This window comes from Crotalus tigris, unplaced genomic scaffold (genome assembly GCF_016545835.1).
Source record: "Crotalus tigris isolate CLP2741 ecotype Arizona unplaced genomic scaffold, ASM1654583v1 scf7180000018117.651136, whole genome shotgun sequence".
NCBI lineage: Eukaryota > Metazoa > Chordata > Lepidosauria > Squamata > Viperidae > Crotalus > Crotalus tigris.
The window spans coordinates 219,488-231,479 of NW_024096833.1; the positions used below are offsets into that span (position 1 = coordinate 219,488).

The 11,992-nt window shown below is 33.5% G+C and overlaps 1 protein-coding gene across 5 annotated transcripts in view; it reads left to right on the plus strand.

The window, feature by feature from the left end:
- The window catches only part of PXDN (peroxidasin), a 95,975-nt gene that overhangs the window by 44,864 nt on the left and 39,119 nt on the right, over nt 1–11,992 (plus strand). For 4 of the 5 annotated variants that reach the window (XR_005557265.1, XM_039348069.1, XM_039348066.1 and 1 more), the window contains exons 4-7: nt 2,063–2,134; nt 6,527–6,598; nt 9,904–9,975; nt 11,214–11,383. Coding sequence is in view for 4 of the 5 variants with exons in the window: in XM_039348069.1 (XP_039204003.1) it covers nt 2,063–2,134; nt 6,527–6,598; nt 9,904–9,975; nt 11,214–11,383 (386 nt within the window). In the remaining variant the exon portion in view is untranslated. The remainder of the gene's footprint in view (nt 1–2,062; nt 2,135–6,526; nt 6,599–9,903; nt 9,976–11,213; nt 11,384–11,992) is intronic. The other variant, XM_039348067.1, reaches the window with a different exon arrangement.

Sequence of the window (11,992 nt, forward strand, 5' to 3'; positions counted from 1 at the left end):
CTATTCCATCCAAAATGTACAGTGGCAAATTAGAATCAATTCAGTGGAAGGCTGTCAAGCTGATGAGTTTGAAGAACAAGTAAAGAAACTAGGTATATCTAGTCTATAGAAGATATTATTGGTAAGAGATAGGATAGCAGTCTTCACATATCTGTGATGCAAGATATGCGATATAAAAGTCACATCACAAAGAAACTGTAAAAAGTTGTAGAGAGCTAGAGTCATGGTTCCCAACAATCTTTAAAAGTATTGCACAGGTATTTTTAACTATTCAAATGCTAGATACAAGATTAATTATTGTAATTAAAAGAAATGGCATACTCTTTTCTTTTTTTAAACTGAACACAGTAGAATTTTCCCTTTAGAATAAATTTAGTTTTCACAAATTTAAATTCAGTTCTATGACAATAATACAAATGTTTTTATTCTAATGTTTCTAAACAGTCCTTATGTGAAAATCCTTCTGTTTCTACAGTGTATCTGAACTTGGTTTCCAGCAGGAGATTTGATTTAAATTGGTTGAACTGAATGTACAAAAATGTACAAAAATATTTTAAATGCCAGAAAATGTATTTCTAATCTTTCTTGGCTTATAACCAATTTCCTCAGATTTTTCATTTGTTAACCTGAGAAAGAAAGAGAGTTTTTCAAGTTGCAGATTAATGAATAATAACATTATAGGGAAATGAAATCAATAAAGTATATAATGTTATATAATGACAGTAGCTATTCACAAAACTTTAGGTGTGATAGTGATAATATTAGACAACTGATTAACACATATACTATGATAAGAATCTCTGCTTAATCTGTTTTACTTTCCAGAAACTGAACAGAATTTCATCTACCTCTCCAGCCGTTCCTATTGACTGCTATTTTTATTCTAAATATACAATTAATATTAATATTACATCATTTTATCTATCATTGTCCAAATATAGTACTAATATTTAGGAAAATGCTATAGTCTGCAGAAGTCATAAAACACGGAAATGAATCTTTCAGATAAATGTATTTATGTAAACTTGGAATTGAGTGCTTCAGACAGCAGAACTGCCTCAGTATGTAATTAATTATTTCGAGATAGAAATACTTTAATACTGTCCCAGTTGTTTAATATTCTGAGAGCAGGATAGAGAAAAATTTACAATTCTATGAAAAAACCAAACATAATTACCAACATGTTTTAAAGAAGCTAGACATTTCTGGAAACCACTTTGCTGCTATATTTATTTAGCATTATTCTTAATTTATCTGTGTAAATTTTTTTATTGATATAATTGAACAATCAGTCTAGTTAATAAATACAAAAGGGTTGTGATGGTGCCCACCATTAACTGTTTTCACTGTGCTTCTTGTGATATCAATTTATTTTTCATTTGTATTTTCATATTTTATATCATGTCAGAGGTTTGCATGCACTCCTGTGGTGAAGTTGTACTCTATTAATATCAGACTCTTGTACAGTTCCATTTGTTAGTTGACTTCCTAAATTCTCCCCTATTACATTTTTTGTTCTGTGATTTCTTTAACTTTTAAAATTAAAAGTTAGTTATTTTGATAGAATATTATGCTAGATATCTGATAATGTATTTATTTGAACTTTTCAAATTATTAATGTTTTGAAGAGAAACAACTAATAATCCATTAGTTCAGGTAAAGTTCATTCTCCATACTGAACAGTACTGGAAACATGATTACAAGAAATTGACATAAATTATCTTAGTCCAATGAATTTGTGTATGTACTTTTGTAATCACACAGATGGAACTTAGTTCTATGTCAAGATAATTCCCAGGCCTGTTCTGAAGTTGTCTTCTCAAATAGAATTGAAAGCTACTTGGTGATTACATTTGAAGTCCAGCATAGTTTTCTGTTTGTACCCTGAAGCTTTTGACCAACACTCTCAAGCAAAAAGTGATCTGTTGTGTATACATGTCTTGTTTTGCTGCTTTCCATTGTGTATTTGAAAAACTGTCCTCACATGTCAACTTAATTCCTTCACGCATTAATGTAACACTTGTTTGTGTATACTAATATTACTGATTATTTCTTGTTTCAGCTATTTGTACAAGAATGAAATCCAGTCAATTGACAGGCAAGCATTTAAAGGACTTGCCTCTCTAGAACAACTGTAAGTGCCTTTTCTCTACTGTGCTGTCATCTGTTTGGTTGCCTCAGAGAAAAAGTGCACGTTTTCCAGTATTTCTTCCCTGCATGCCTTGCATGATTGCACGGAATGGGTCTATGGTCCAGTGTGGTTGCAATCACTGGCATGCAGAAAGCGTATTTGTCAAGTATGTCCTTTCTGTGTTTACATTTTATTTTATATATTATTTTTACTTTAAGACAATTATGTGGCAGTTTCCAAGGGCAAGCATAATTTTAGCACCAAACATAAATGTTCATAAGAATTAGGGCTCCTGTTTCTACAAACAATTTATAGTTTTAATTTACATAGAGTAATTAGGAAAATCCAGACAAATATTTCACTATCTACAGATTATGTATTTGGCTTATTCCATTGGTCATTCAAATGGTTGAACTGTTTCTGGATATCGAGGGAGTAGGAACTTGTGTTGAAAAGATAATTATACCCTCTAATTTTTAAATTTGATTGAAGATTCAGTCATAATATTGCAAATAATTAGCTTAGAAAAGAGGCAGGCCAACAATATTGCCTTCCTATCTCAAGATAGTCACAGGTAATAGGAGTAGCAGTTTGCACACATAATTCTTTAGAGTTCAGTAAAAGGAACTGATAACACTTTGCTGATTTCTGTCATTTAGTGCCATCCCAATAGAAATGTTTTACTCAGTAATATACAATACATATGATAATGCTTGTTTGAATGAACTGCTGTTTCAAGGAACACTTTGCGTTTGAAGTGTCCATATTAATGGACATAAGCGAACCATCATATATTTATTGGCTCTTATTGAAAAAAGCAAGCTGTGATTCTAGGTGTCTGGTAGAAGCTTCAGTGACATCATGAACATCATAACATTTTTGAGCAAGTCATTATATTATTTAGAAAAATAAATTTTAGAGCATGCTGAAAATAGCTATATTTTAAAATGATATCATTTACATTGATTGGGACTTCTAATTCTGATTACTTTGACATAGTCAGAGCAATGGATGGTCAAAAATTGTGTATCATAAAACTGACCAGATTTCATTCTATTCTACCCCAATCACTCTGAAAATAAGCAGGAACAGACAGAATCATTCCCAGGTTTTCCCTCTACCTTCCGTCTTTTGATTACTAAACCAGCCAAGGAACAATCACAGATATTTCATTTGGAAATTATATCCCAAACTATTTTTGGGGTATATTTTTTCCATTACTATTATTTCTTAAAACATATGGAGTCTACATTGGCACAAAATAGGATTATTATCATCACTGTCATTGTCAAAATAGTGCATGCACTTCTGACTATTGAATAATTTTCATAGTTTATATAGGATTTATGTGCATTTTAATGAAGTCTGTTGTGGTGCATACATCCTATTTTCTCTTGCTTGGACCCATCCAGTAGCATGATCAATAAACCGTCTATTGCTTCACATATTATCCTACCTTAGCATATTTTTAAACTCTTTTTGCAAGCTAAAATCATAGGGTTATCCTTTGCTGACAAATCCTGGCTTTTGGGGAGCCACAAATCAAGACTTGGCATATGTTAAAGCAAGCAATTTTATTTTCCATGTGCATTCTTAGAAAGAGCCAAATAAGAATGATTCCTTGTAATACTGCATGCAAATACATCACACAATGTAAATTGAAGAAATATTCCAGTATTAAAGTCTTCCTAAGTTTTGTATAGTTCATTGATATAAAAATATATTGTTAATAGTTAATGGATTGGCCTCAAATACACTTTTAAGCATGAGTGGATTAACCCCAATGACATTCTCATGAAGTTGATCTAAGCCCAATTAGGCTCATTTTCTATGTGATAGAATCCCAGACACTTAATTCTGTCATGGACTGGTTGATACTTTATTCTGCTGAGTATTTACTGCCCAAGGAATGTTTTGATATTCATTGTTCTCAGTTATTACAAAACTTCCTTCCTGAGTTTATTCACTTTCATTTAGTAATCGTGGAATAAATGAGGTAAACTCAAAAACGAGGTTGATTGGAAAGGTAAATGAATCTTTTGTTTTTAAAGTGTATGAATACAAAAAATTTTCCACAGAAGGTTGCTGCTTATTTTGACCTCTTCATCATTTCTCCCCTCCTACAATTTTCAGGTAGATATGGATGAAGAAATCAAATATATCACTTTTCTTCCCCTCTGTCATAGCATCTTTATATGGTAACATGAATTTAATAAGATATGTTGAATCTCATCCTCAGTTCAGAAATGTGCAAATAGTTGATTGTTTCTAACATGTACCTCAAATTCTGGCTTCTGATCTTAGGGTCCGTTTAATAAACCCTCAATTTGCCATTACATCTTCTATACTTCAGGTGTATCTATGATGGAACTCAAATAAGAAAACTAGTAAAAAAAATCATGGTAAATCTGAATCTAGGTTGCACCGTTTCATAGAATTAGTATAGAGATGACAAAATGCGTTTCACATGGAGGACTTTATTAAGATTTCCCCCCCCCCATCTACTTCACTGTGTACGTATTTTTATTAAAATAGAGGGTGGTTCTGTTGTGGAGCTTTTGCTTGCAGCCTGCTGAAATACTTTCTCATTTTTCCAGAGAAGTAGACTGAGATGTATCCCTCATAATAGTTGAGACAGGATACAACAGGCAGAGAAGAACTGCAAGCTAACCTTTCTTGCAAGTTCTCCATCAGTAGCAAACCCTCAAGAAAAATGATTAATGGATAATAAAGATGTAAAAATTGAATGGAAGTAATTAGGCATCCTTTCTATACTTTGTTCTGTAAGTATCCCTGAATTCTTATTTCAGCCACACAGATTTGGAAATAGATATTTGCTGTGGGTCAGTTCACTCTTTTGCATATCTTTCCTTACCATTAGCAAATTTTCATTATATTTTTCTACTTTGGATGCACCTTTTTCACTCTTCTGAGACTAGAAACCCACTATATCTATCAGACTTGCAGCCAATATCACTTAAGTGACAGTACTAGGAAGAGAGCCGTAGACTTTTGAAGGTTAAACAATGTTCCTCGTTTTACATATTCAGGTGTTCCATGGATTTGGTATGTTTATTTCAGCTTCTTTTCTAGACTTTTGGACTTCCTGGCAGTGAGCAGAAAGATTTGGAGTTTTATTTGTGATTGCTTAAATGCAAGAAGAATCCTAAGGGGATTCTGGTTCCTACTAGTTAAGAACCTCTGATGTCTATGGCAACCTAAGCTAAATGTGACCAAGATTGCCTTTCAGACATTAGTGTTCAACCTCATGAGATTGGGAACAAGAAAAGCAGAGCTGAAAACATTGGGGGTGGGTCCCCTTCCATGCTTTTTCCACATATTTTCTCATCCTGTTTGGGCATAATATCTAATATTGTCATATTAGCCACCAAAATAGGAACATAGCTTTTCATCCCATTGAACAGAATTGCAATTCATAGCTTATATTCCATATTCTGTATTATAGCAATAGCATAGCAATAGCACTTGAACTTACACATAGCTTCATAGTGCTTTAGAGCCCTCTCTGAGTGGTTTACAATGTCAGCATATTGCCCCCCAACAATCTGGCTCCTCATTTTACCAATCTCAGAAGGATGGAAGGCTGAGTCAACCTTGAGCCAGTCAGGATCGAACTCCTAACTGTGAGCAGAGTTAACTTGCAGTACTGCATTCTAACCATTGTGCCACCATGGCTCTTATTATTTTCCTATGCTTGATTACTTTTTGTTGTTTTGAATATATAAATCTTTCTTATGTATAATTCATGTTCTATGCAATGAAGAATTGGATTTATATTCTACAAGCATATCTAAACTGAAGCTTTCTGATTAGAGAAGAAATGTACACCTGGTTCACACTATTAAACCTTAGTTGCTTTTGGCTTAGCACATTGTGGCAAGACAGCCAGTTGTGATTTGAAAGCCATGGTTTCATGACTTAGCCTGTTACATTAACTCAATCAATTGGAGTTTATTCAGTAATAATTAAGCAAACAATGTGATATGGAATCCCAGTCATATGATTAAATTTCTTACTTCTTTATCTCTTTTTTAATAAATAAGCTGGAGATAGAACTCTCAGTGGGCAGAATATATCAACCATTAAAATTATTCATACATAATATATATAGATAATATACCTATATGTTATTCTTTACCATTATTTTTAGTGTGTATGCTTAATTCTCAAGCCATTGGTGATTGTTAATTATAAATTTGTGCTGAATGACGTAAATATAAGGTAATATTTATATTATATCACTTGATTTTCAGGCAAAAGCTGAGGCTAGGATCTAACTTTATTTGAACATTTTTAAAAATAGGTTTTAGTTTGCTTATTATTATCATGTTATTTCTATATCCTCTTATTTTTCTCTCTTTAACTTTTTAACAGATATCTGCACTTTAACCAGATTGAAACCTTGGAGCCAGAATCATTCACCCATCTTCCCAAACTTGAAAGATTGTAAGTGTTTTTCTTTTTTCATTTTTTTCTAACCATATATTAGGTTTTTTTAACCTATCAAGTAACAATATTTCCATATAACACTTGGAAACATTATTAAAATTTCTGCTCAAACTAGGCTTAGATCTAAGCTTGTAGGATCTATGCAGATCTATTTTTAATAGTAATTTTATTAAAGATTATAATTAGAAAAATAAAAACCGATAAAAACTGAAAATGTAAATGAATAAAAAGAAAACATACAAGGCGTGAAAAAGAAAGAAATTAGTAAGAGAAATAGAAAAGAAAGAAAAGTAAGAATAAGCTAAAGAAAAAGAAAAGAAATATATAAAGAAATGACTTTATATAAACAATTTTAGTAACTTATCTCCTTCTGTTAAAATACAGCAAATGATCTCTTATTACTATATCCCATGTCTTACATATAAAGAAATCCAGCACCATCATTTCAGTCCTGATGTCCATTTTAACTTTGATCAAATACATCAACTGTATATTCCTTCCTTTTACTTTTAACAGTCTTAATCTTTAGTATTATTATTATTTATTAAATATTTATGCCACCCATCTTCCTTGTAAGGTGATTCTAGGCAGCTTACAGATTATAAAAAGATAAATGGAAAACTAATTAAAATATGATTATGCAAAATTTTACCCTGTACAACAAAACAGGATTAAGAGATGGACAGCACAAGGATGATGTCTCCTCAGCCAGTCAAATACCTCCAATAGTGAGCGCCCCTCAGCCCCCCAGTAAAACCAAGATTTAATACCATTCTGGAAGGCCAAAAGCATGAGAGCAGTTCTCACTTCTGGTTATATTATAAGAATCTCTTATTTATATCCCAAAAATAATAACATAGATATTGCAGACTAAATCATTACACCCAATCAGTCAAAATATCCATTAAACAACACCACCTATTAACCATAATTATTTGCATTTTTCTTCTATCCAGCAATCATTAAACCCCATACGTAGAGTTCTAACGTTTGCTTTTGTCTATTTTTATCTCTTCTCTCAAAGCCCTTGTCAATTTTATCAGTCCATTTTGTAGTTTTAATATAGCCCCACCAGTAAATCTTTTGTATAAAGACATCAACCGGTTTCTTTTTTATGTATAGTGCAGTGGTTCTCAACCTTTTTAATGCCGCGACCCCCAACCGTGATTTCAGACAACAAAGGTCTATTGCATTCCTTCTCCAAAACATGGAATACCAGTGACTTCTAAATGGCAGCAAAGAGCTATAGAAAAATCTAAAGCTTTCCTGCCATCTAGTGATTGTTTGGATTTTTGCAGCCGAGATCAGATTACTCTATCCAAAACCAAAACACCAAAATCAGCCCAATGGGAAAAAAAATATTAATGAGAGTGCAGTTCCTTCTTGGTGTCAGCATAAACCCAAATACATATTAATATACAGTTGTTTGAAACTGAAAACAAATTATATGCTATAGCAATGGTTCTCAACCTTTTTAATGCCGCGACCCCCAACCGGTCGTAAGTCAAGGACTACTCAACCGGTCGTAAGTCGAGGACTACTCAACTGGTGCAGCACCGTTTGCAGAATGGGATTTTTGGCGGGCTCAGTAGGGCAGAGACAGCCTGGACAATTCCTATTGGCTTTTGAAAGCCAATAGAATTAGACTCTATTCAAGAGAGTCTATTCTATTGGCTTTCAAAAGCCAATAGAATAAAAGGGAGTAGCACAGCTAAGGAAAAGGGGAAAAAAATGGCGGACTGCGTTGTTTGGCAACCCCCATGAAATGGTCGTTCGACCCCAAATGGGGTCCCGACCCACAGGTTGAGAACCAGTGGTATAGTGTAACATCGTTTTCCATGTTATTTTTGTAGCCTTTCATTTTTAAATCCACTTTGAACTCCATTTCAATCTTGTCTGACAGAATTTGTTCCTTTTCCATAACATCTTTCAGATACAGTGTGTCTATAGCGGTAGTTGCTATTAAAATTAACTTCTACAATATCCTTCAATGTGTCCAATGTTAAAATATTTTACTTCATTCTGTAAGTCGAGTAAGTATTCTTCTTTAATTGTAATCTTTACTTCCCTCTAGTTACCTCTAGTCTCCAACTTTTAAAATCTTATTTAAAAGTTAAAAACAAAAGCATTTTCCCATAGGAAAGTTTCTTTATAGTTAATTCCAAAATTTCATTTCAAATTTATCAGAATGCTTAGACTGTTTGCAACTTTCTGAAATCAAAGTTTTAATCACTCTTTTGCTGATTATAAAAAAATGAATTTTTAAAGACCTTAAACTTGCATTTAAAACTTATTTCAGTAAGGATTGAAGAAAACTCACCCACTATTGTAAAATGTATCAATCTAAAGGTCCCTGCTTGCTAACAAAAGTTGTTAGCAAGCAATTTCCAAAAGTAATTAGAAAAGAAGGTATGTGAACTTAGTATCCTTCCAAATAGGCTGACCACATTTTTACCGATGACTATTCCATTGTCTCCCAGGGCTCTAAACTGCCAAAGACTGCTATCTTGTGGTCTTATCCAGAGGAGCAACTCTCTGGAGCACTTGTGGGTGATCTCAGTTCCTCTCTTTGTTCTGAGAGGAATTATTAAAGAGCTGGTCCACTCGCCATCTCTTAATTCTGCTGCAGTCGTCTGCTTTTTGCTGAACCATCTTCAATCCTCCAGTTCTTTCCCAGAAATCCATATTCTATTTGGATCTAGATCAACATTTACCTAAATATAGGAGTAGTGGTGTGTAACTGCAGAGTTTCACTTAAACTCAGTATAAAATATCCAGTGCTGGATATCATGTGACCATGAGGATGTTGCAATGGTTGTGAAAAACGGTCATAAGTCATTTTTTGCAGTGCTGTTGTAACTTTGAACGGTCACTAAATGAATTATTATAAGTTGAGGGCTACCTGTACATTTCGTTTACAATTAACCAGAACATGCTACAGTTCTAATTAACTGTTCAGCATGAATAAAAGCAGTAGCTTTGTAAATCAAAGAAGTTGTTTTCTCAGTTATAGCTCTCTAACCATTTATTTGTGGTAAAGCCCATTGAATTTAGTAAAAAATTTAATATAGTACTAAACATTCATAAAAGCAGCATTTTTATTTTGCATTAATAGCATTCTGCTGATCTATATAATATGATAATAGATTAGCAGGAATTCTTATTATTAGCATAACAGTTTAAGCAGGAAAGTAGGTTCCTTGTTTATATGGATATGATCCTATATAATAAGAGACTTTGGTTTTCTTTAGTATTATAGGAGAAGATTGAATTTTTCATAATAAATGCAATTTTTTCAACAGATTTTTACACAACAACAGAATCTCTCATTTAATTCCTGGGACATTTAGTAATTTGGAATCCATGAAACGACTGTGAGTAAAAAAAAATCTTTAAACTTTGTACTTGATATTTTAAACATTTGTTGTATGAAATATCTCATTTTGATTTCCTTACCTATTATTCAGTCAAAATTCCTGATAATTTTGGAATTGGTCATGTTTAGTCTGTTGCCTCTGAGCAAGCAGCTTCTTCTGGAGTTCATAATTACATGTATTTGAACTAGCTGGATTTAACAGAAGCATCCTAGCTGTAAACATGTTTCAATATTTGTTTATAACATATATGCACATTCTCCTTTTTTGTTTAGGATGATATGTTTCAAAATATTCCAGCAAAGAAGACATTTCCACTCTTCAAACCTTATTTTGAACTTGCTAGAAATGTTTCAAAAATGGACGGAGCATTTCAATTTTATTTCAAATTTGTTTTGTTTAGATTTTTACAAGAAAACTGTTCTGATCATGAAACAGTGATTAAAAACTCTCAGGTTGAAGCAGGCTGGAGTGTTTTAGCCTCAATAGGATTTTCACAGCTCTGATTATGAAATGTAAATGGTAGGGATGAGATTATTTTATTTTTTCAGTATGATTCAATTCAATTTTGGTGCTGCCTGATTCCAGACCAGACTTTGGGCAACCCACAATAAACAGATATCAAGAAGACAAGTAAACAAAGGGAGGTCTGGCCACTTGGCATCAAACTATATGCCTAGTACATCCACAATCTTAACACAAATCCTTGAAGAAGAGCCAGCTCTTCAAGGCCTTCTGGAACATCATCCTGTTGGGAGCCAGGTGATCTCCAGGGGGATCTTATTCCAGGGGGCATATGCCACAACAGAGATGGCACACTTCCTAGGTTCTTTCTCTCTTTTACTGAAGTTTAGAAAGTGACTGAAATTTTCCTTGGAGTAGCATTCACCACCTACACACATATTTCAATATGGCACATGGTTTGCTTTCTAATATCCCAAATTCTAATTCAGAAAAAAAGTCACAACCAAGGGATTTGGATTCTGTTTTCACATGCATCTATTTTGCAAGCTGACGTGAGTCTTTTGGGATTTGGCAGCATACAAACCCAATAAAGTAAATATATTTTGTATGTCCTGGCTTTCAAGTTTTTCTCTTCTTCAGTGACTAGGAGGTATTGTAATGTGGTTAATAATATGACTGCATCTCCTACTTTTCTAAACAAGAGACATGGAATAAGCCCATGCAGTGCTGAGCCTTGTTAAGTAGAAACGGTGATAATTTCTTGTTTTATCCAGACGCCTGGATTCCAACGCACTTCACTGTGACTGTGAAATATTATGGCTGGCAGAGCTGTTGAAAACATATGCCGAATCTGGACATGCGCAGGCTGCAGCCACATGCGAATATCCAAGGAGGATCCAGGGAAGGTCTGTGGCCACAATAACACCAGAAGAACTTAACTGTGGTGAGATTGCTTTAAAGTTATAAATATGCTTTCTCCATATTTTATTAGAGATATTATACATTTTAGAGCCTGTCTAAATGTAAAATACAAATTATACATATAATTGTGTGTGTGTGTGTGAATAAATAAATATAAAAATCAACAACTCATTAAGTCTTTTGATGCAAGAGGGGAGAACACTACTGAATGTCTTTTAGACAAGGTAATTCCTTGGGATCAGCAGTTCTGTTGCTAAGTGGACTGTGGTGGGCTTACAAAATCATTTTCTATTCAACTGTTAAACAAATCCCACAGTCGTTAAGTGAGACATCACATGATTAAATTTTACTGCCAACTTCTCTATTGACTCTGGTTGTGGGAAGCTGGTTGTGAAGTATGCAATTGCAGATATTGCAACAGCCATAAAGGCTTTTTTATTTTTACACTGTTGTAACTTTGAATGGTAAGTGAGGACAACCAGTATAAAGGCTATACTGGACTGGATGGAATTTTTCTAGAGGAAGTTTGCTAGTTGGTGAGGGATCTTGGTGTTTTACTCTGTTTATGACCCAATAACTTCATTTTAATTTCTGACAAAACAGCTTCACTTTAATTTCTGCTTTACAACTA